The following is a 22,561-nucleotide window of genomic DNA, read 5'->3' as shown; positions in this document are numbered from 1 at the left end:
TCCATCATTTCAATTTTGAGACATGCTTTGGCTAAAAAAAAAGTTTTACAAAAATAAATTCACAAAATGATATAGTTTGATATGGTATGTTAAATTTGAAAAGGATAAAAATTTTAAATTTTAAATTTGAATTAAAAAATAAAATACTTATAAAATAAGACTGCTACTTAATACATATAATTATATATATAACATTGTACGTAAATATAACATTTCTCTTTATTATAAAATAGATTCAATATATCACATAAATACATATCGAATTTGGTTTCGTAAAATCTCAACGTGTTAAATTTTTTCTTACAATGGGCCGTACTTGGTGACTGGGCCAACGGTATTATTGAAATATAGCAATAAAAACGGAGGTACTTTTGTCCTCAGGTAATTAAATAACAACGATTTTTATTTTAATTATAGAAAAAGGGAAAAAAAGAAAAAGAAAAGAAAAGCTTCCGACTCCTTGTTGCCGCCTCCATCTTTCTTTCATCTTTGTCTGAATCAAAAAAACTTCATAGAAGCAGACGCCAAAGCAATTAATTTACCCGATTTAGGGCCTCGAATTTTGGTCTCGGTTTCCGCTCCTCATGCACGCGGACTCCGATTGGCTTTGATTCCATGTTCTGATCTGCGAGAGTTGGAAGAGTTAGAAGATAATCCCCCGGTGCTGCTGCTGCTGCATCCACGCAGATGGCGTCGGTGCAGAATCAAGCGCCGAATGTGGATCTATTTGATGCGTATTTCCGCCGAGCCGATTTGGACCGCGATGGCAGAATCAGTGGCACCGAAGCCGTGTCCTTCTTCCAAGGCTCCGGTTTGCCCAAGCAGGTTCTTGCGCAGGTCACCCTCTCTTCCCTGCCTGTGTCTCTGTACATATAGATATGTGTGTGTGTCTGTCTGTATCTTTGCGTGTAATTTAATTCGTATTGTCTGTACCATGGATCGGATTGATTATAAATTAGTCCGTGAGTGGTTTATGCTGTTGACGTTAACTTACAATTTCATAGTTCTCTGATTGATACTGGTTTTTTGAAGCATAATTCAATTCTCGAATTCGTATGACTTTGTTTTGGCATGAAAAGGTTTTAGTACGCCTGTGTTGTGCTTAGCTGTTACTCCATTTTGGTACATATTTTGGTGCATTATTCAGTGTGCTTTCTCGAACCCAAATTGTGAGGCAGATTGTGACAGCAAGGGGCCAATAAATGTTATTTGCTTCTGGTCTTTGAGAATTTGATTATGGTAATACAATTTAGTAGTGCATACAAGACTTAATTTGTAAATCACCGTACCCATGAACAATTTGACCATAATTAAATGGAAGATGGTTGTTTCAGAACGATCTGATCATCTAAATGTTTTAGAATATCTGCTTTAGGGGCAAAGCTACGTACTCGAGGCATAAGTTCCTTTGATGATTGTTAACAAGCTTTACAGTCAATTTTATTGGTATGAACTGATATACTTTTGGTTCCTTGTAGTCCGGTAACTTAATAGTGCAAGTTATAGCTGAGCAGGATAGTTGGTGAGGGTAGGGCCCGTTTGGAACACAACTGTTCTCAGATATTCTCAAAATATTTCCTTTCCAATCATCATTCCAATAAAACACTTTTCAATTTTAAATCTTTAACTTTTTCATCTAATCATTACCTAATCTTCACAACTTTTCCAAACTCCCAAACAAAACACAAAATCCTATACAACTTTTTCAAACTTCCAAACAAAAATAATATTAAAAAATAATATTCAAACAATTTCTTAACTTTATAATATTTGTATTCAACTTTTTCTCTCTCTTTTTTCAAAACCCAATAAAACATCTTATTCAAACTATTTCACTACTATTTACAGATATTCTGAGATATTCTTAGTATCCAAACGAGGCCTAAATATATCCTTTTTTGAGATTGGATGTATAAGGTTTGTGAATTGTCAGTGAAATAGAATCACAACTATTTATTTTCTTTATAACTTTCAATCAATCATTTCTAGGATGTGAACATTGGAATAATGTGTCACTTATAACTCATATAAAAGACTTATAAAGAAAAAAAAATACTTTGTATAATAGGACCAATTTAAATCTTGTTGCCCTACCCGTCAGGGTGCAAGATAGTGGTCAAAGGGCAGAGTTCGCCTGAGCTGTAGACTCAGACATCCTAGGTACGATTCAACACTCGTAGTTCTCCTAAATTACCTGTTACACGGTTTTGGTGGATGTGCTCATGTGTCTGGAGTTCTCACTCCTTAGGGGCAGGTTTGAAGGGCCTTGCCTTGCTGAGACTCCACATCATTAAAAAAAAATCGTGTTGCTCTCTTTTTGGTTAGAAGATTTGGAAGGATAGAGAGAATTAGAATTAAAGAACTATGGTAGCTTATTCCAATTGTTTTTTATATTGATACTTATATCTATGTACTTTTAAGTAAATATTGTTGGTAGTGGAAGTAAAAATTTGGGAATTGCCTAAGAACATGCTTGGGTGATCACTTAGCCATTTGTGGGTTATTGGCTTTTGAGGTTTATTTTGGAAAGGAATGGCTGTGTGAAACTTGAAAGGTGGTGGCCTTAGAGCATGCGGTTGGTTGGGATGATTGTGCTTTGGAAATGAGGAGATCCCATGGGGTTAGTCTTGTAGGAAAGATAGGAGTAGGAAGATGAAGGTTGTTAATTCATTTCTCTGGGGATGCATTTCATGTTTGATTTGCGGTATAGTGTTGCGAGATTCATTTTTTTTCTTTAGGAGGCTAAAAATGCGAAATGAGCTGACTATACAGTTCCTTCTATAGGTTTCTTATGTTGGAGTTCTAAATTTTGGATTGGGAAGAAGCTCTATGTTAATTTGTCTTACTTCTTTTTTAAAGGAGCCTTGTTTGGGGTTGGAGAGGATATGCGAGCGTGGTGGCAAGCTATCGGTAAAAAACCTGAGGTTCAACTATTTCATTAGGTTCTTCTGGGATAGAGCAAGATGACCTTCCTTGGATTTGGATTACTTGTGCTCCTACTGAGGTAGTGTTTTTTTCTCTCTCTTCTGAAAGCTCTCGTGCAGGAAAATTTGCTTAAAAGAGATCTCTCATGGTGAATTGGTGTATACGCTCAAGAGAGATGGAGAGTTTTTGGGTTCTTTTATTGCCTTGACAATTGTTAGAGATGTTTGCAATTTCATATATTTTTTTCTCTTCTCGGTTTTAGTGGGTAACTTTCTCATCGAGTGAGATCGGTAAGAGAGTTGGCCATGGGAGAGGATAGCCCACGCATTATGGCATTTCTTCTTTTTTGAGGAACGTTCTTGTTCTTTTTCTGCGTGATGTTTCCTTATTCCACTTTATTTCTTTATTTTTTAGATTTTATTTACCATAAACCTTATTGTTTGCCAATTTTTTAGGGTTGGTCTCCTCCGTATACTTTTTTGTGTACATGGCTGCCTCCCTTTGGGGCTTAACTTTCTTTTGCAAAGGAAAAGGACAAAATTATGGAAGTACTAAACTCAAGATTATATCTGATTTAATCAGTTTCACTTTATATTGGTGTCTTATCTTATTATCTTCAGGTATGGGCGATTGCTAACCAGAGCCAGAGTGGTTTCCTTGGTCGGGCAGAGTTCTATAATGCCCTTAAACTTGTTACTGTGGCACAGAGTAAGCGAGACCTAACCCCCGAAATAGTAAAGGCAGCATTATATGGGCCGGCTTCAGCTAAAATACCCGCACCCCAGATCCATTTCACTGCCATGCCTGCACCTCAGGTCAATTTTTCTGCAGCAGCAACTACCCCTCAGGTTGGTGCTGTTACTCCAATGCCCTCCCCCAATCTCGGGTTCAGGGGACCACAAGTACCTCCAAACGCGGGTGTACACCAGCAGCATTTTCCTTCAGAAGGAAGTCAGTTGATGAGGCCTCCACAAGTATTACCCACCGGAGGTGCCGTGACCGGGCCTCGCCCTCCAAACTCAAGCATTTCAAGTGATTGGGTAGGTGGAAGGGCCGGTGCAGCTTCATCAGGAAGTGCCTCACAAGTCCCAGCCAGTGGAATGGGTCCCTCAAGAACTCATGACGGATTTGGGCTGGCAACATCTGGGTCAACTGCTGCATTGCCACCTAGACCACAGGCTACATCTGGAATGAATACATCTGGAAATGGGTTTTCTTCTCATTCAGTTTTCGGAGGTGATGCTTTTTTGGCTACCCCATCTCAACCAAAGCAAGGTTCTTCTGCACCTATGGTTTCTGCAGGCAATTTGCAGGTCTCATCAACTTTTGTCCCAGTATCTGCCGGGACCCAGCCTCCTGCTAGGCCAAACACTTATGATTCTTTGCAGAGTCCACTAATGCAACCTGTTGGTGGCCAGCTTCCACGGGCCCAGTCACTTGAGAATCAGAACCAGAAGCTTTCAACACAGACTGCTGCATCTAGTTCAGCTGGAATATCATTTGGAGCTGAGAGTTCTGCTTCCAGTCCGTCCCAGCTGGCATGGCCTAGGATGACTCAGACTGATGTTCAGAAGTATACCAAAGTATTCATGGAAGTAGACAAAGACAGAGATGGGAGAATCACTGGTGAAGAAGCCCGCAATTTATTTCTTAGTTGGCGACTGCCCAGAGGTAGAACTATTTTTTCATCATTGAATTTTATCCGTGATTTTTTACCTATTACTAAACTTCCAATGTGGTTCGTCTTTGTATATTGTTAGTTTAAATACGTAATAAGTAAAATCAGTTTAAAGCTTCCCTTATCCCAATCAGGTGGTTGGATTGCTATTTTGTTTCTTCCTGTGGAACTTCTTACTGGTACAGTGGTTCATATTATTTAGTTTATGGCTTCAAGTGCTAAATTTTCCAGTTGAACAGCCCAGATGATGTCAGACTTATTGTCGGAACTTGGCTGCTGGATCACCTATGTGTGTTTTACACAAGTTTCTAAGTTAGTTGGATTCCAAAGATTGGCTTAGGTCTGGAAAATGTGAGCCTTGATATTTGTTTAAATTATAATTCTCGTTGAGTGCATTTCTTTTGTTCCTTTGCCAATGGTTCTTTTTAATAAGGCTATGTCGTTTTTTTTTTGTTTGATTTCTCTGAAATGTTTCATCATATTCTTCCTAGAATATTTTAATCACACAATCACATTGTTCTCACTGTAGTATATGTTTTATACTTTCCAGATGTTTTAAAGCAGGTGTGGGACTTATCCGATCAGGATAATGATAGCATGCTTTCTCTCGGGGAGTTCTGTATTGCTCTGTATTTGATGGAGCGGTATAGAGAAGGACGTCCTCCTCCACCGGTGCTTCCAAGCAACATTATGTTTGATTTACCGACCCCTGGGCAACCTATAACCAACTACACCAATGCAGCATGGCGACCTCCATCCGGTACTCTTCTCCACTATGAATCATTTAGTTTATATTAACGTGTATAATTGAATGACAATTAGCTCCTATATGTACTTTTTTTGTTCAAAGGTTTTCAACAACAGCAAGGGATGCCTAGTTCTGGTGCTCGGCACATAACAACTGCTGCAGCAGCAAAGCCTCCAAGGCCAGTTCCAGTTCCCCAGGCTGAAGGGTCACAGGTCAATCAGCAGAAGTCTAAAGTTCCAGTGTTGGAGAAGCACCTTGTAAATCAGCTCAGTACAGAGGAGCAGAACTCGCTCAACTCAAGGTTCCAAGAAGCGACAGAGGCTGATAAAAAGGCACTTATTCTAACTCCATTTCTTGTATTTCCCTTTTTGAGCTATTTTATCTTTTAGAAAATTTCCTGTATTCTCATAATTTGCTATATCTTTGTATATAGCAATAAAAATAGGTTTTTAAATAGCAGTTGGTTACTTTGGTTGGTTCTCCATTTGACTACAATTTTTTTTTTTTTTTTTTTGACAAGTAAAAAAACTTTATTGCTCAAAGAATAGGCCTAGTGCAGTATATACAATAGGGAGCCCTGGCTAAAAGGGTGCAAGAGAGACAAGAAAATCATGAAGGGCTAGGCCATTGAAATCAACAGCAATGGCCCAAGTACAAAGAGTGCTATAAAATGATGCTAACAGTTCCTCTAACGATCTCTCTTTGTCTTCAAACGTCCGCGCATTACGTTCCTGCCATAGGCACCACATGATATACATTGGAATCATCTTCCAGACCGCTTTAATCTGATGCATACCTCCAATGTTTGGCCAGCTGGCCAACGCTGCCACCACATTCTCCGTTATGGCCCAAGCCAACTCTACTCTACTAAGCACCTCATTCCATAAAGCCCTTGCTGTCTCACAATGCAATAGAAGATGATCTACCGACTCTCCCCCTCCCCTACACATACAACACCTATCTACTATGATAACCCTCCGCTTCCTCGAATTGTCAATAGTGAGTATCTTGCCCAATGATGCTGTCCACACGAAGAAAGCAGCTTTGGGGGGGTGCCTTGTGTCTCCAAAGCCATCTCCACGGAAATTGAATGTTGGGCTCTTGGGTGGGAGCCTTATAAAATGAACGAACTGAAAATGCACCTTTCTCGGTGGGTAACCACCACAAACCATCTTCTTGTTGATTGCTTGGCTTCACAGAATACAAGAGGCTGTAAAAATCAGCAAAATTGCCCATCTCCCAATCTTGTGCTGCCTTACTAAAGCTAATATTCCAGTGAATTTGTCCACTCGACATCCCTATAACATCCGCCACTGAAGCCTCTTTGACTCTAGCAATTTGGAATAGTGAAGGAAAACGGTCTTGTAAAGCATTATCGCCACACCAAATATCTTTCAAGAATTTAATCCTGGAGCCATCGCCCAACTGAATACAAGTGTGTCAAAGAAAAACCCTCCAACCTCTTCTTTCCACAAACCCACACCATAAGTTCCTCTAACTTCTTTAGTGCTCCAACCCCCCCCCCCCCCCCCCCCCCCCCCCCCCCAATTTGTCGCCATATTTGCACCCAATCACCCCTCTCCACAATGCATCCGGTTTTTAAATAGCAAGCAGTTGGTTACTTTGGTTGGTTCTCCATTTGACTACAATTGTACACTACTCCTTACAATACCATGTTTTGGATGTGACTAATGATGAAAGGTGAACAAGTAACGATTTCATGATCAAGCTGCTAGAGAAACAGGTTTTCAATCGCATTGTGCCACTTGCTAGCATCATTCTGTCCTCCCCTCCAAATGGATCCACATCATTGTTAAATTCATGTTCTTTTCTTCATGCATTATTTTCAATTCGAAGCCTATGCTTCTCCACAACCTCTTTATATAGCAACCAAAGTTATAAAAAAAAAAAAAAAAAAAAGTCTCTTTAGCTTTTCTAGATTTATATAGCTTATATTTTATTAAGTTCTTCCCTTTAAGATTGCTGTTGATCCTCTGGACCTGACTCTTTTTGTCCATGGTAGGTAGGAGAACTGGAGAAGGAAATGCTGGAATCTAGACAGAAAATTGAGTTTTGCCGTGTTAAAATGCAGGAACTTGTGAGTACTTAATGTTCTTTCTTTCTTTCTTTCTTTTTGAAGATTATATGCCATCTGATGTGTGCACTTGTTATTGTTGTTGGAGATCTAGTAGCTGCTTTTGGTAAGTTAAAGACTTCTAAGTCAGAAATATTGGTTGCATATGATTAATCACCGAAGAGGGCGACTCGTCACATTATATACTTTTTGCATATGTGCAAGAAATTGACGTTGATTGTGGATGCATATTATGTGAGCATTAGGCATATAGGCGTTAAGGACAAAAGGCAAAGAGCTTCCTAATATGCAATTCTCTTCATACCCATGTACTCCAGTCCTGATAATTAAAATAAAAACATTCTGATACTAGCAGTAAGGACATGTATTGGTTGTATAATTCTGTTATTTTTCTCCATAACAATTCTACTTGACAACATCATCATCTTGTTTGTAGACCTTTCCTCTTTCCCTGGAAAGATTCCTTGATTGCACTGTATGTTAAGCTGGAACAACCATGCAAAAACATCACGTTTCCTTGTCTGGGAACTAAATGTGTCGTACCATTACCCTTGCAGTTTTGCACACTTTGTACGTGGTATTAGAAGCAATAATGCATCATTATTTTTCTTTATGTTACCTAAATGTCTTTTTCATTTCGGTACTAGGTTCTATACAAGAGCAGATGTGACAATCGCCTTAATGAGATCACAGAAAGGACATCTGCCGATAAACGTGAGGTATTTTTTGGATGCAGAGCTTTTGTACATTCATCCTTCTTTTATAAGTATTTGCCCATCGAACAGCATCCGTGCTTCAGGTTGAGTCCCTGGCCAAGAAGTATGAAGAGAAATACAAGCAAGTCGGTGATGTAGCCTCCAAGTTAACCATTGAAGAAGCTACATTTCGTGATTTACAGGTATCTGTTACTTTTTTTCATGAATGAAATATAAGGAGCCTTCCATTGCTCATTCAAGTATTAAAAGTGTGACATTAAACATTGCTTACTGTTATATTTATGTTTAAAAGTCTTGTGCTATTCATTTACAGGACAAGAAAATGGATCTATATCAGGCAATTGTCAAGATGGAACAGAATGGTAGTGCTGATGGTGTTCTCCAGGTATGTCGTAACTAATATAGTCCCATGTAGGCATTTTGAGAAAAGTTTAAAGTTCATTTTCTGAAACTTTCAGGTCCATGCTGATCGTATCCAATCAGATCTTGATAAGCTAGTGAAAGCTCTAAATGAGCGTTGTAAGACATATGGGTTACGTGCAAAACCAACAACATTAACTGAGCTTCCATTCGGTACATTTCTGTGATACTTTCCATGTATTTTTTATTCCATTTAACCAGTTAGGCAGTCTCCAGTCATCCTCCATATTTTTTACCGTGTTATGTGGCATCCACACGACATATTCTCCATGTCTGTCTTTCATTTTTTAAGATGAAGATTGCTCAGGGTTGTAGTTGTCCATATGTTAATTCTAGTGGGTCATTGGGTCCACTGGTCATGTCCTTATACGCCATAACTCACAGTGTATGATCAGTGGAAGCATATCCCAATATAAGTAACAGCAGGTGGCAAAGGCTTTTTGACTTTAATAGGATACTAATGTGTAACTTCAGCAACAAAAATAAAACCCAATAAAAAAGGATGCTATTGTGTAACTTCAACTGGAAACTTTGTCAAAACCGGAAAGATTTAAGACTCACGATAAATGTGTTTCTCATGAGCCTCCCTAGCATTTTTAAAATCTTTCTTTGGCTTTCCAAAACCTTTTATAGAGCACTGGAATAAGTTTGAGTGTGACCTTTTAGGCTTTTAGGTCGGTTCCTTTAAGTTGTCAATTCTTATTTCTCTTTGAAACTATGGTTGGAGAAAGCATGTTCACTTGCCCATGACACTTCCTACAGGTAGAACTTAAATTGCTTTGTATTTTCCATTAACAACAAATAGAAATAGTTTATTATTATTACCGTATCCCCATTTTGCTTGTGAAATAGTAAAGTATGTACCAAGGCTGGGTTTTGATTATTGAGAAGAATGCTATTGTGTTGTGTTGGGTGTTGCTGCCCATATTATTTGCATCTCTTTCCTTTATTCTGGGCTTCATTTGATTTAATCCAGTGTACTCTGTTAGTGTTGTCCTGGGTTTGCCTTTTCTGTTATATAGCACTGACTGGAAGTGTTATATTTTTCTTTTTATTATCAATTTTAGGCTGGCAACCTGGCGTCCAACAGGGTGCTGCTGACTGGGATGAAGATTGGGATAAGTTTGAAGATGAAGGTATGTATTATCATGCTCTGTTACATGATAATACTTGAGAATAGATATTTCAGTTTATATTCAATTATAATTACATGAATATTTTGGTACTTTCCATTTGTCAATGATTTGGTGCACTCTGATTGTGGTTTGATGCTTATATACCTGATGTGATAATGGTTTTATATGTTTTGCATGTGGTGGTTTTTGTACCTAAAATTTTGGAACCAGGGTGTAATATTTGTGTTGGCTTTTAATAATCTCCTATGTTCAGGGTTCACTTCTGTCAAGGAGCTCACATTGGATGTCCAAAATGTTATAGCACCTCCAAGGGAGAAATTTAAATCAGCTAGGAATGAAAAGGCCTCCACAATTGATAGCCCAACAGCCGCTTCTTTGCCCGATGCTGATATCAAGCCAGAAAAACCTCCGATTATGGATGAACAGGCTGTTGAAAATGGATCAGCACATAATATAAGTGAAGATGACTCAGCAAAAAGTGCTCCCAACAGTCCAGCAGCGAGGAGTGCTATGGCAAGTCCACCTCGAGAATTTCCAGATTTTAACTTTGACAAGGCAATAGATGCAGATGCCTCACCCCGTGATAAAGATTATCAAAGGTATTCTTTTAAAGATTTCTATGGTATTTAGAGAGAAGGAAAAGAAAAGAAAAGAAAAGAAAGATACCATGCTGTCTGATCTGAGAATCTTCCCCTGTATTCTTTTTGACATCTGTTCATCCTCATGTATTGCCTTCTGATGGTCTAGTTTAAATATTGATTGAAATTGTTCAACCATAATTCCTTATGTATCCTTTATCATTAAATGGTGATACTTGTAAGTTATCACATTAACCTTGTGATTTGTGCATCTCATCATCAATGCTGGTATACAGTTATTTTTTTTTCAAATGATAGCTATAAGTCGTAAGATGGTGATGTCACTAGGTCCATTGAGGAGTTTGTTTTTGGGGTCCCTTGCACCAGAGCTTAAACTCTGAGATGCAGATGGTTCTTGGAAGGGAGGAGGAGGCAGAGGCAAGTGAGTCAGGAGAGCTAAGGGAGTCTGATGAAGAAATGGACCTTGATCCGTTGTGCGCTATCCTTCTTGAAATTGATTGGCCCAATTCCTCATCTGATTGGGTGATGCGGAAAGTGGATGAAATTAAGGATTGTGTGGGACTCTCTTGTGCCGGATTTGAGGAACAATTTAGAGCACTTCTAATAGCTATAGAGCTAGTCAACCTTCATTGGCTAGATCCGCTCTTAAGAAGGAGAGGGAATTGAAGAGGTTATCGTGCCCTATTAATTATAACGCAAAGGGAGGAAGCGCCTTTAGAGTTAAAGGCAAGGAGGGTTGTTTATAGTCATCAATGAAACCAACAATCATCTCTTGGAATGTGAGGGGGCTGAACGATTATAGAAAACGTCTTCAGGTAAAGAACATGATTCGAAAGTGGAGTGCTGATGTTATTTGTTTCCAAGAAACCAAGCTGAAGTTGGTTAATCAAACAATTGTGAACAGTTCATGGAGCTGTCAATGTGTGGGATGGATTGTTATGTGGTGTAGGAGGTTAGTGGAGATGGTAGATCATTATGTGGGAGAGTTTATGGTTGTTCAAATGTGTGGATGACTGATTTGAATGGGCTTTTGCGGGGATTTATGGTCCTAATGTGGATAATAGTAGTAGTATTTTATGGGATGAAATGGCGGGTGTTTACTGCTGTTGGGATGTTCCTTGGTATTTTGGAGGGGATTTTGACATTACTCAATTCCCTAGCGAGCGAGTGGGGATAATTATTTCTCTCATGCCATGAATACTTTTTCTGATCTGATTTTTGAGCTTGCTTTGATCGATCTTCCGATGGTGGATGGGGATTTTACGTGTTCCAATGGAAGGGCATGGTCTAGGCTGGACAGATTTCTGGTTTCAGCTTCTTGGGAGGTTCATTTTTCTGATGTGAGGCAGAAAAGGTTACCGAGATTGTGTTCTGACCATTATCCTATTATGTTGGTGAGTGAGGGCACTTTTAGAGGACTAAGTGACGCCAGATAGAATGAAAGATTATTCTAATGGCTAGTTAAACAACGGAAGCTAGAAATTGAGATTGAGAATGAGAAAAAATCGCAAACAGAGAGAAACTCTTAGATAAACTCTGAGATTAAGGTTTTAACAAATCAATCCTCCCTTCTGAAACTCACAAGTTGGACTTAAATAGTTAACGAAAAATGGCAAAACTGTAGTTAAGGCCAAACAATAGAATTCGGAATAATATAACTATGACTAAAATCTAGCCTAAGAATCCGGAATAAAATTGTTGCTAAAGATAAACATTACCATAAAAGAAAATTAACAACAAATAAAAGAGTTGACTAAAATTGACGATTTGGAGGTAAAAACGGCTGACTTTGGGGTCGACAAGAGACTCACCAGGCGAAGCGTGGTGACCACGACGTGCGCACCGAAGAGAGCTTTCCGGATTGGGGTCATATGCGCAGTTTTGATACTTGTAGCCAAAGTTATAGCTAAAATACGGATGTTGACACTTCTGCTCGCCCAACCGAGGGATAAGTCTCCTCGCCCATCAGAGAGAGGTCTTCTCGCCCAAATCTACCGCTCCTCACCCAAATCTTTATCTCTTCTCGCCTACTTTGCGTTGGTCTACCTTCTATAAGTAGTCCGGTGCTTTTAACGTCACATCTGTCAACTGAGCCTCAAATGCCTCGGATTCGGACTCCGATCCCCTTGCATCACTAAGGTATTTTAAATTTGAAAATATGTTGTTGGAGGTTGAGGGTTTTGTGGATAGGGTGAGAATGTGGTGGTCTTCGTACTCTTTTTCTGGTACTTCAAGTTTTGTACTGGCGGGTAAACTTAAGGCATTAAAAACCGATTTGAAGAAGTGGAATGTTGAAGAGTTTGGGAACATAGAAAATAAAAAGGAAACTTTTGATGCAACAGTTGCAAATTTTGGAGGAAAGGGAGCTGTTGGGGGACTAGAGAAGATCACTTTAATGGAGGAAATCTCTTGGAGACAGAAATTCCGGGTTCTTTGGCTGAAGGAAGGTGTGCACGAGATTTTTCACTGTATGGCGAACTTTCATCGAAGAAATAATGCAATTGAGGTTCTTCATAATGGTGAAAACATCATTTCAGATTAAGAGGTCATTAAGGATCACAGTGTCAATTTTTATGAGAAGTTGTTCAGCGAAGAATACTCATGTAGACCAAAGCTTGATGGACTGTTTTTTGACTTCATTGATCAGGCAAGTGTAGAATGGTTGGAGAGAGCTTTTGAAAAGGATGAAGTTCTCGATGTGGTTAGAGGAATGGCAAGGGATACGGCTCTGGGTCCGGATGGTTTTTCAATGGCTTTTTTTCAATCTTGTTGGGATATTGTGCAGGAGGATATTATGAAGGTTTTTCGTGAAGTTTTTTCATTTATGAAATTTGAGAAAAGTCGCAATGCTATATTTATAGCACTTATTCCCAAAAAGATAGGGGTTGTGGGGATGAATGATTTTTGGCCTATTAGTTTGGTGAATGGGGTTTACAAGATAATCTCTAAGGTGTTAGCTAATCATATGAGTGGGGTGTTGGGAAATAGTATATCGAAATCTCAAAATGCCTTTGTAAGAGGGAGACAAATCCTTGACTCGGTATTAGTTGCTAATGAGTTTGTGGACAACAGAATTAAATCAAATGAATCTGGAATTTTGATTAAATTGGACATGGAAAAAGTGTATGACCATGTTAGTTGTGATTTTCTCTTGTATTTGCTTGGGCGATATGGTTTTGGAGAGAAATGGTGTATGTGGATCAAACATTGCATTTCGATGTCGAGATTTTCCATTTTGGTGAATGGCACTCCAGTTAGGTTTTTTAATAGTTCACATGGTTTGAGACAAGAAGATTCGCTATCTCCTTTTCTTTTCGTCCTTGTCATGGATGCTTTGAGTAGAATGCTGGAAGCGGCGGTAGAAGGTAGGTACTTGTCAGGTTTTGAGGTGGGCAATGAGGAATGGAATAGTATGAAATTATCTCATCTTTTTGCTGATGATACGTTGATTTTCAGCGAGCCTGATCAAGAACATATTCGATCTTTGAGAGCATTGTTGTTATGTTTTGAAGCTGTATCGGGTATTAGGATTAACCTAAATAAGTCTGAAATTGTTCTGGTGGGTGCCGGAGGTAATATTTCAATTTTGGCTAATATTTTGGAGTGTAAGATTGCTTCACTCTCGCTGAAGTATCTTGGTCTTCATTTTTTTTTTTTTTTTAATGTCCAGGAACCTCTCCAGGGCTGCAGAGTAAACCCGGGTCCTGTGCACCGCACTCTCGGAAGTTTCCCTGCACGAAACTGGTTAAATCGTTGGCTTGTCACCAGGAGGTGTAGCCCCAAAGGATTGTTTGCACCCATGATGTGTTGAACCTTGGACCTTGAAGGGAGTGATACCCCAAGACCAAGGCCTTCACCACTTGAGCCAACCCTTGGGGTTAAGCATCTTGGTCTCCCCTTGGGGGCTTCTAACAAATCTGTTTTGATATGGGATGAGGTTATGGAGAAGATTGAGAGAAGGTTGGTTGGATGGAAAAAGTTATATTTGTCTAAGGGGGGAAGAATTACTTTGATAAAGAGTACGCTATCTAATCTTCCTACATATTTTCTTTCTCTTTTCCCTTTGTCATCTAGGGTTGCTAGTAGAATTGAGAAAATTTATCATAATTTATTATGGGGAGGAATAGGAGAGGAAAAAAAGTTTCATTTGGTTAGTTGGAATATGTTGTGTAAACCGGTTTCTTGTGGAGGATTGGGGCTGAGAAATTTGAGGTTGTTTAATAAAGCACTCATTGGAAAATGGATTTGGAGATATCATGAAGAGAGAGATGCTTTATGGAAGAATGTTGTTGTTAAATATGGGAGTGGGTGGGGGGATTGGTGTTCTAATGAAGTTAGAGAAGCGTATGGGGTGAGTTTATGGAAGGGCATTAGGAAAGGTTGGGGGAGTTTTCTAAACATATTAAATTTAAGGTGGGGGAAGGGAAGAAGATTCTCTTTTGGCATGGCATTTGGTGTGGGGAATCAGCTCTTAAATCAGATTTTCCATCTCTTTACATGATTGCAAGGGATCAAAATGTTGTTGTGGCAGATTATCTTCAATGTACGGATAATAATAGTATATGGAATGTTACTTTATTAGAGATGTAAATGACTGGGAAGTGAATGTTGTTTCAGATTTTCTAGGAAGAATTTATAACTCTAAAGTGATGCAGGGAAGAGAGGACAGGTTATTGTGAAATCATGCTGGAAATTTTAGGTTTTTAGTCAGTTCTTTTTATAAGGTGCTTAATCGTCATTTTGGTTGTGTTTTTCCCTAGAAAAGCATTTGGAGGGTGAAGGTACCTCAAAGGTGACGTTCTTTAGTTGGGTGGTTGCTCTGGGGAAAGTATTGACTATGGAGAACCTTAAAAAACGTGGTTTGTGTATAGCTGATTGGTGTGTCATGTGCAAGAAGGATGATGGTGAATCTGTAAATCATCTTTTTTTACATTGTGAGGTGGCAAAGTCTTTGTTGAATGAGGTTATTGGTCGGATAGGTTTATATTGGGTGATGCCTAAGGAAGTTGTGGATCTCCTTGTATGTTGGCGTGGTTTTGAGGCAAGGAAATGTGTTGCTACCAGATGGAGAATGATTCTTCTGTGTTTAATGTGGTGTTTATGGTTGGAAAGGAATGAGAGATGTTTTGAAGACAGAGCATTCTTTTGAAGATCTTTGTTGTTTTTTCTTTTCTACTTTGAGTTTGTGGGCTAGGATCTTTGTAAGGAATGATGATAATGTACGGAATCTTTTTCTGTCGTAGTTTCCTGCTTTTTAGTGTGCAGTAGGTATTTCCTTTGTATACTTTTATTTTTATAAGTAAAACAAGAATTTATTAAATCGCCAAGTGTCAAAATACAAAGAAAAATGCCCTAATTATGAAGGCATATTAGAAACTAGGAAGACATGAATGTCCATGCCATTTAAGTCTACAACAATGGCCCAAGTACAAAGAGTCCTAAAGAATAACAGTTTTAGCTCCTCCAACGATCTCTCTGTCTTCAAAAGTTATCTCATTGCGTTCCTGCCATAAACACCACATAATACAGATAGGGATCATCTTCCAAACTGCTCTGATCTGTCTCACCCTCAAATTGAAGTCCAGCAAGCCAATACATCCAAAACTGTTTCCGGCAAAACCCACGTTAAATCCATTCTTTTAAACACCTCGTCCTAAAGAGTCCTGGCTAACTCACAGTGTAAAAGTAAATGATTCACCGACTCACCATCGCTTTTACACATACAACACCAATCTACAATAATTATCCTCCTCTTTCTTAGATTATTCGTAGTGAGAATCTTACCCAAAGACGCTGCCCACACAAAGAAAAGGCTTTGGGAGGAGCCTTATGACGCCAAAGCCTTCTCCAGGGAAACTGTATCTCTGGAACTTGTGTGAGAACCTTATAGAAAGAGCGAACAGAGAACACCCCTTTCCCTGCAGGACGCCACCACAACTCATCTTTCTGCTGGATATTTGGACGAACAGAATATAAGAGACTATAAAAATCTACAAAACTCTCCATCTCCCAGTCCCATGCTGCTCGGTTGAAATTGATGTTCCAATGAATGTTCATACTTGAGACTTCCATAACCTCCGCCACTGTGGCATCTTTGGTGCTTGCAATCAAGAAAAGAGACGGAAACAGATCTTGTAGAACACTGTTACTACACCAAGCGTCCTTCCAAAATTTGATCTTGGAACCTGTCCCCAATTGCAATCTAGTGTAACGATGCCTCCCATCCTCTTCTAATATGTTTCCATAGCCCCATTCCAGATGCTCCTCTAACTTCTCTAGTACACCACCCCTCCCCTAAATCACAGTATTTGCTCTCGATCACAGTCTTCTATAAGGCCTCTAGTTCCTTGGTATATCGCCACAACCATTTGCCAAGTAAAGCCCGATTAAACAATCTCAAATTTCTGACACCCAAACCGCCATTGGAGATAGGACGACATACCATCTCCCACTTGACTAAGTGGAATTTAAACTCATTTCCTAAGCCCCCCACAGAAAATCTCTCTGTAACTTCTCAAGTCGACCAGCCACACTTGCCGGTAAAGGGAATAATGATAGAAAGTAGGTGAGTAGGTTAGAAAGTGTACTTTTGATTAATGTAGTCCGGCCCCCTTTCGACAAATACATTCTCTTCCACCCTGCTAGTCTCCTCTCTACTTTTTCAATCACTGTATCCCAAATCGTGCATGCCCTTGGTGCTATACCCAGCGGCAATCCTAGATAAGTAATAGGTAGAGACGCTATCTTACAACCCAGTATGCCAGCCAGCCCTTATATCCTGAACTTCTCCAATCGGTACCAACTCGGATTTATCATAATTCACTTTTAAACCAGACACTGCTTCAAAACACAGCAGCAATGCCTTCACAGCCCTCAACTGGGCTTGATCAGCCTCACACATGATGAGCGTGTCATCTGCAAACAACAAATGAGAAATAGTTGTATTACCCTACTCGGTGAACCAATCTGGAAACCATTAGTCACTAAGGCTGAAATCATTCTACTTAGTGCCTCCATAATAATAACAAAAAGTAAAGGAGATAAGGATCCCCTTGTCTCAAACTACGAGAGCTTGGGAAGAAACCCTCTGGACTGCCATTGATCAACACCGAGAACCGTACCGTAGATATACACCATCTGATCCAAGACTCCACCTCTCTCCAAACCACACCTACCTAGTAAATAAAGAAGGAAATCCCAATTAACATGATCATACACCTTTTCCATATCTAGTTTGCACATAATCCCTAAGTTGCCAGCCTTCAATCTACTGTCGAAGCATTCATTGGCTATTAAAGTCGCATCAAGGATTTGTCTGCCCTTAACAAAAGCATTATGTGGTTTAGTAACAATCTTCCCCAATACCCCACTTAATCGATTGGCAAGCACTTTTGCAATGATCTTATAAGCACCATTCACTAAATTAATGGGCCGAAAATCTGTGATCTCAATGGCACCTACCTTTTTAGGGATCAATGCAAGAAAAGTAGTGTTGAGACTTTTCTCAAATTTTCCTACCAAGAAGAACTCTTGAAATACCTTCAAAAGATCCTCTTTAATCACCTCTCAACATTCTTGGAAAAACCTATAGAGAAACCATCCGGTCTGGGAGCCTTATCTTTTGCCATCTTTCTTACTACTTCAAAAACCTCTTCCTCCTCAAAAGCCCTCTCAACCTGGTAACATCCCTTGGTTCAATAGTGTCAAAAGCCAATCCATCTAAAGTAGGCCTCCAACCCACCTGCTCAGTGAGAAGCTTTTCAAAGGAAACGACCACGTGGTCTTGAATAACTTCTTCTTCTCTACTCTCGGCCCCTCAATTCTCAACACTTCAATGTTGTTATTTCTTCTATGTGAGTTTGCAATTCTATGAGAGAACTTCGTACTCCGGCCCCCTTCCTTCAACCAAAGAGCTCTTGATTTTTGGCGCCATGAGATTTCTTCCTGTAAGATTATTCTCTCAAGATCAGCAACCAGCAAAGTTTTCTGTGCTTGTTCCTCCTCATTAAGTGGCCTCCCTTCTTGCAGTCTTTCTGAATCCTGAATTTCCCTCCACTTGGTATTTTTGTTCTCCTCCACATTACCAAAAGATTGTTTATTCCACACCTTTAAATCCCTTTTTAAGGCTTTCAGTTTGTTTGCAAAAATGAAATTGGGTGTACCTTCAAAATGATACGAAGTCCACCATTGTTTGACCCTTTTCACAAAACCTTCTGACTTCAACCACATGTTTTCAAACTTAAAATACCTTCTACCGTTATGAATACCTCTACAATCCAGCAAAATAGGCCAATGGTCCGAGGTTATACGTACCAAACGCTTTTGCATGCATCCGGAAAATGGCTTTCAAACTCAGGAGAAATCAAAAAACGATCCAAGTGGGACCAAGTCTGATTATTTGACCAAGTGGCTGGACCCCTGCTAGTGGAAGGTCTATCAAGTTCAAATCAAAGATACACTCTGAGAACTCCAGGCTTGCTGGCCTCAATCTTCTGCTTCCAAGACTTTCACTCTGGAAACGAACCACATTGAAATCCCCCCAATACACCAAGGGAGCTCCACCAACTCTGTACCCCTGCAAGCTCATCCCACAATAAACTTCTGTCGACGTCTAGGTTAGGCCCATACACACCTGTAAATGCCCACAAGAAATCATCTGACACACACTTAAAAGAATAAGCTACATATATCTCCCTATGTACTCCTCCACTTTCACTATCACCCGTCTATCCCACATTACCCCAACTCCTCCAAAGCCCTGAAGAGGCCAAATATACCCATTCCACATAAATATTGCTCCATAAACTCCGAATAGTCCTCCTACTGATCATCTTTAGCTTCGTCTCCTGTAAACATACAATGTCCGCTTTCCACTCACGGAGTAGACGTTGAATCCAAAGACGCTTCTCTACCTCGTTTAGACCCCGGACATTCCAAGATACAATCTTGGGCTTCATTGGGGAACATTTAGCCCCTTCCTTTTGCCTTATTCCTGCTGGAACTAGCTTCCGAGTTCATCGACCACATCAATCTTTTTAATTCCCGACTTTTCTTTGTGTTCCCCCTCTTTTTTTGGTGGTGTCCAGCTTCCATAGCAGTTAACAAGGCTATAAACTGCTCCTCATACCATTACATTCAATTCCCACAACGTGTTGAATTTCTTTAGCTTTATGTATAACCTAATCTGATGCTTGATCTGGAAAATAGTAATTTAATGGGATAGGATTCCCCATCTTATTGTTCTAAAATTTCTTAAACTCACTCCCACCGAAAACTCCTCCAACCCACAGGCCTCGGGGATGAAAAGTTCGTCTTCCACGGAATGCATAAAATCATCCGAGTCATCCTCAACCTCAGTCAACTCGAACTCCTCAACTGGTTTCACAGACACTGTTGCCGGGGCTAGAAACACCTAGCACCACTCATCGGCGAACTTTGGATTCCATAGTCGAAGAAACCCGAGATTCGAAGCCTACCAGGACCTGTTGAGCACAGAACTCCGGCGAGACCTCACCGGCGACCCCACTGCCTTCATTGGCGACGTCTGTATCCCCGCAGCCTGACCCCTCACCGTCGGTAAGCTGTCGGCACGAATCCGAGGCTGTGGAGCTCGGTGGAGGGTATCGGGCTAGGGCTCGGGTTCTCGACATCGTTCGGCTCAGGTCTAGACCGCAGCTTTGGGCCTGGGTTGAGACTGCTGCTTTGGGCCCTGGGTTGAGACGGCCCAGCCCCACCAAACGGGTCTTGTGACTTGGGCTGACGCCAGACATTCCAGCCTTTCCCATTTTATTTTTCTGTTGGGCCCCTTTATGGACTTTACTTGGCCCATTTCCCATTTCATGGCTTTTATGAACCAACAAAGTCTACAATTGCAGCCATATCCCTCTGCAAGGCACGCAACTGCCCTGCATTTCCAGCAGCTGCCGTTGCACCTTCCATGTATCCTGACACGCCACAGAGGCCTGCCATGGGTATGGCTCAACGTACATCACGACGCCAAGGCCCCTGACCTCTGTCAAAAACCTTCGCACCAGCCACCTTCTCCTTCACAGTTTTCGGTAGCGACGAAGAGAGAACCTCCTTATACGACCGCGCATGGTGCTTCGGTCTCCTCTTCCATCACTCGGTTGACCTCCTCTAGGCAATCCACCGACTTTAGTATCCTCTTTTCCTTGCTCTAACAGTGCTCCCTCATCTTCCTCCAACCCCATCCATTCTCACCTTCTGGAATACATAAAATATTCCTTCTCCCCCTTGATTATACTCTGAAATTTCAATATATCTCCTCTCCTATTTGCACATCGTTGAGCAATAATACTACAAAAACCATCTCGTGTTGCCGAGTACACCTCCTTTTTCCCCTGCTTAGGCTCTCCTCTATCACCTTCCAAGCCACTGAATTGAAGAATACCCCAGCATCACCGAGTTCTCTGTTTTCCAGCTTCTCTCAGTGACTCTCAAACCACACCTCCACATTTTGCCAACTTCTATAAAACGACCCATCATAACCACCACCACTTCAGAAAAACTCAATCAACGCAACATTGATGATGAAAAATGTTGCAGGAAGCAAAACGAGAAGAAAAGTGTGCATGTGTACGGAGTCCTTTGTATACTTCCTGTGTATTTGGGTTGTGCCTATTTTTGGTAATAAAATTCTTATTAATTAAAAAAAAAAAAAAAAAAAAAGTCGTAAGATCTAGAAACATACGTGCATGAAGAACATTTACATGTGATGATGTTCGTTTCTACATGAATGGAAAAATTCTCATATTATATGTCATGTTCATGACAATCGGTAGTACTTGGTTACTTGATGGGTTGTTACTCTGTTCTCTACTGCTTCTGTGCTTTACGTTTATTACTAGTAATGTGCCATTTCCTATCCTGGCCGAATTCAAACATTTTCTCCTGGTTTACCCTCCATTTTATTTAATTATTATAAGATATATCTAACTATGTAACCATTTTGTACAGTGATCATCGTGGTGCTGGGTCTGTGTTTTCTGGTGATAAGAGTTTTGATGAACCAACTTGGGGATTTGACACTAATGATGATGTTGACTCAGTCTGGGGCCTTCCTCCAATCAGTACTTCCAAGGTATGCAAATTATACACCATGCAATTATCATGCTAGCAAATGCGATTATCATTCTTATTTTCATATTTTTGTGAATGAATTGTTAATAAAATAAGAAAACATATGGGGAAGGAAAAAATAACCAAAAGAAGGGATGGAAACGACATTCAGAATCTCTCATCATACAAGCATGTATGCCTTAAAAATATCATAGCTTGATGTAATTTCACATTATTTTCCTTTATGATTGGCACCAACTCGACCAAAACCACATCCTCAATGTGGTTTTTCAATAGGTGGCCGAAAAAGATTTTATTCTACAGCTATATATGTTGGCTTTTTGAACTTTTATGTTTTCATTACATGCTGGGTTCCCATTTAATGGGCCTTGTAAAAATTTTCCGTCTAACATGAATCATTGATTGCGTAGGGGATGGATCTTGAAAGAAATGGAGATAACTATTTCTTTGGATCTGGGGAGTTTGGTCTAAATCCTATCAGAACGGACTCACCACAGGCTGGTGGTTTTTTCCAGAAGAAGAGTGCATTTAGTTTTGACGATTCTGTTCCTAGCACACCACTCTTCAATTCAAGCAATTCACCACACAATTACGATGGATTAGGACCCTCTTTTGACAGTTTCTCAAGATTTGATTCTTTCAACACACATGACAGCGGGTTTTTCGCTCCGCGGGAAACACTGGCACGATTTGATTCAGTTCACAGCAGTAGAGACTCTGATCAGGGTCATGGATTACCATCCTTTGACGACTCAGACCCTTTTGGATCTGGGCATTTAGAACGTCACTGGAGAGTCAAACTCCTAGGAGAAGCTCAGATAATTGGAGTGCATTTTAGCTGGGTGGTTATGCACCTTATCCGCTTGTGCTTTTCTGCATTAAAATCTTCTCCGAGTGCTCTTTATTCATACGATGCTAGCTTGGGAGTGGTTTGTATTAGTATGTTTTTAGTTTGCAACCACAAGTGCTTGTATTTTTGTCCTTTTTTGTATTTCTCCTAGTGTATCCCCGGGTTTTATTCCTTCAAATTCTTTCTTCTTTTGTTTTTCTTAGCTTGTTGGGATGATGTATATTTTTCTTTGGTAGTCTTAAGTTGTGTTGAAAGGATTAATATCCCAAGAATTTTACACGACTTGATGAGTAT

At 40.0% G+C, this 22,561-nt stretch overlaps 1 protein-coding gene across 1 annotated transcript; it reads left to right on the top strand.

Moving 5' to 3' along the window:
* The first annotated feature begins 425 nt into the window (after positions 1-425).
* On the top strand, positions 426-22,393 carry LOC121257483 (actin cytoskeleton-regulatory complex protein PAN1-like). The gene is given in 14 exon segments (XM_041158496.1): positions 426-837; positions 3,546-4,596; positions 5,154-5,363; positions 5,454-5,683; positions 7,375-7,449; positions 8,094-8,165; positions 8,246-8,344; positions 8,476-8,547; positions 8,621-8,735; positions 9,650-9,718; positions 9,972-10,317; positions 21,295-21,418; positions 21,828-22,185; positions 22,188-22,393. Coding segments are annotated over 14 exon segments (3,039 nt in total). The 5' UTR covers positions 426-687; the 3' UTR covers positions 22,256-22,393.
* Positions 22,394-22,561: the final 168 nt, after the last annotated feature.

The sequence above is a fragment of the Juglans microcarpa x Juglans regia genome, chromosome 3S (assembly GCF_004785595.1).
Source record: "Juglans microcarpa x Juglans regia isolate MS1-56 chromosome 3S, Jm3101_v1.0, whole genome shotgun sequence".
In the NCBI taxonomy this organism is placed as follows: domain Eukaryota; kingdom Viridiplantae; phylum Streptophyta; class Magnoliopsida; order Fagales; family Juglandaceae; genus Juglans; species Juglans microcarpa x Juglans regia.
This window is presented reverse-complemented; position numbering and strand designations above follow the sequence as displayed.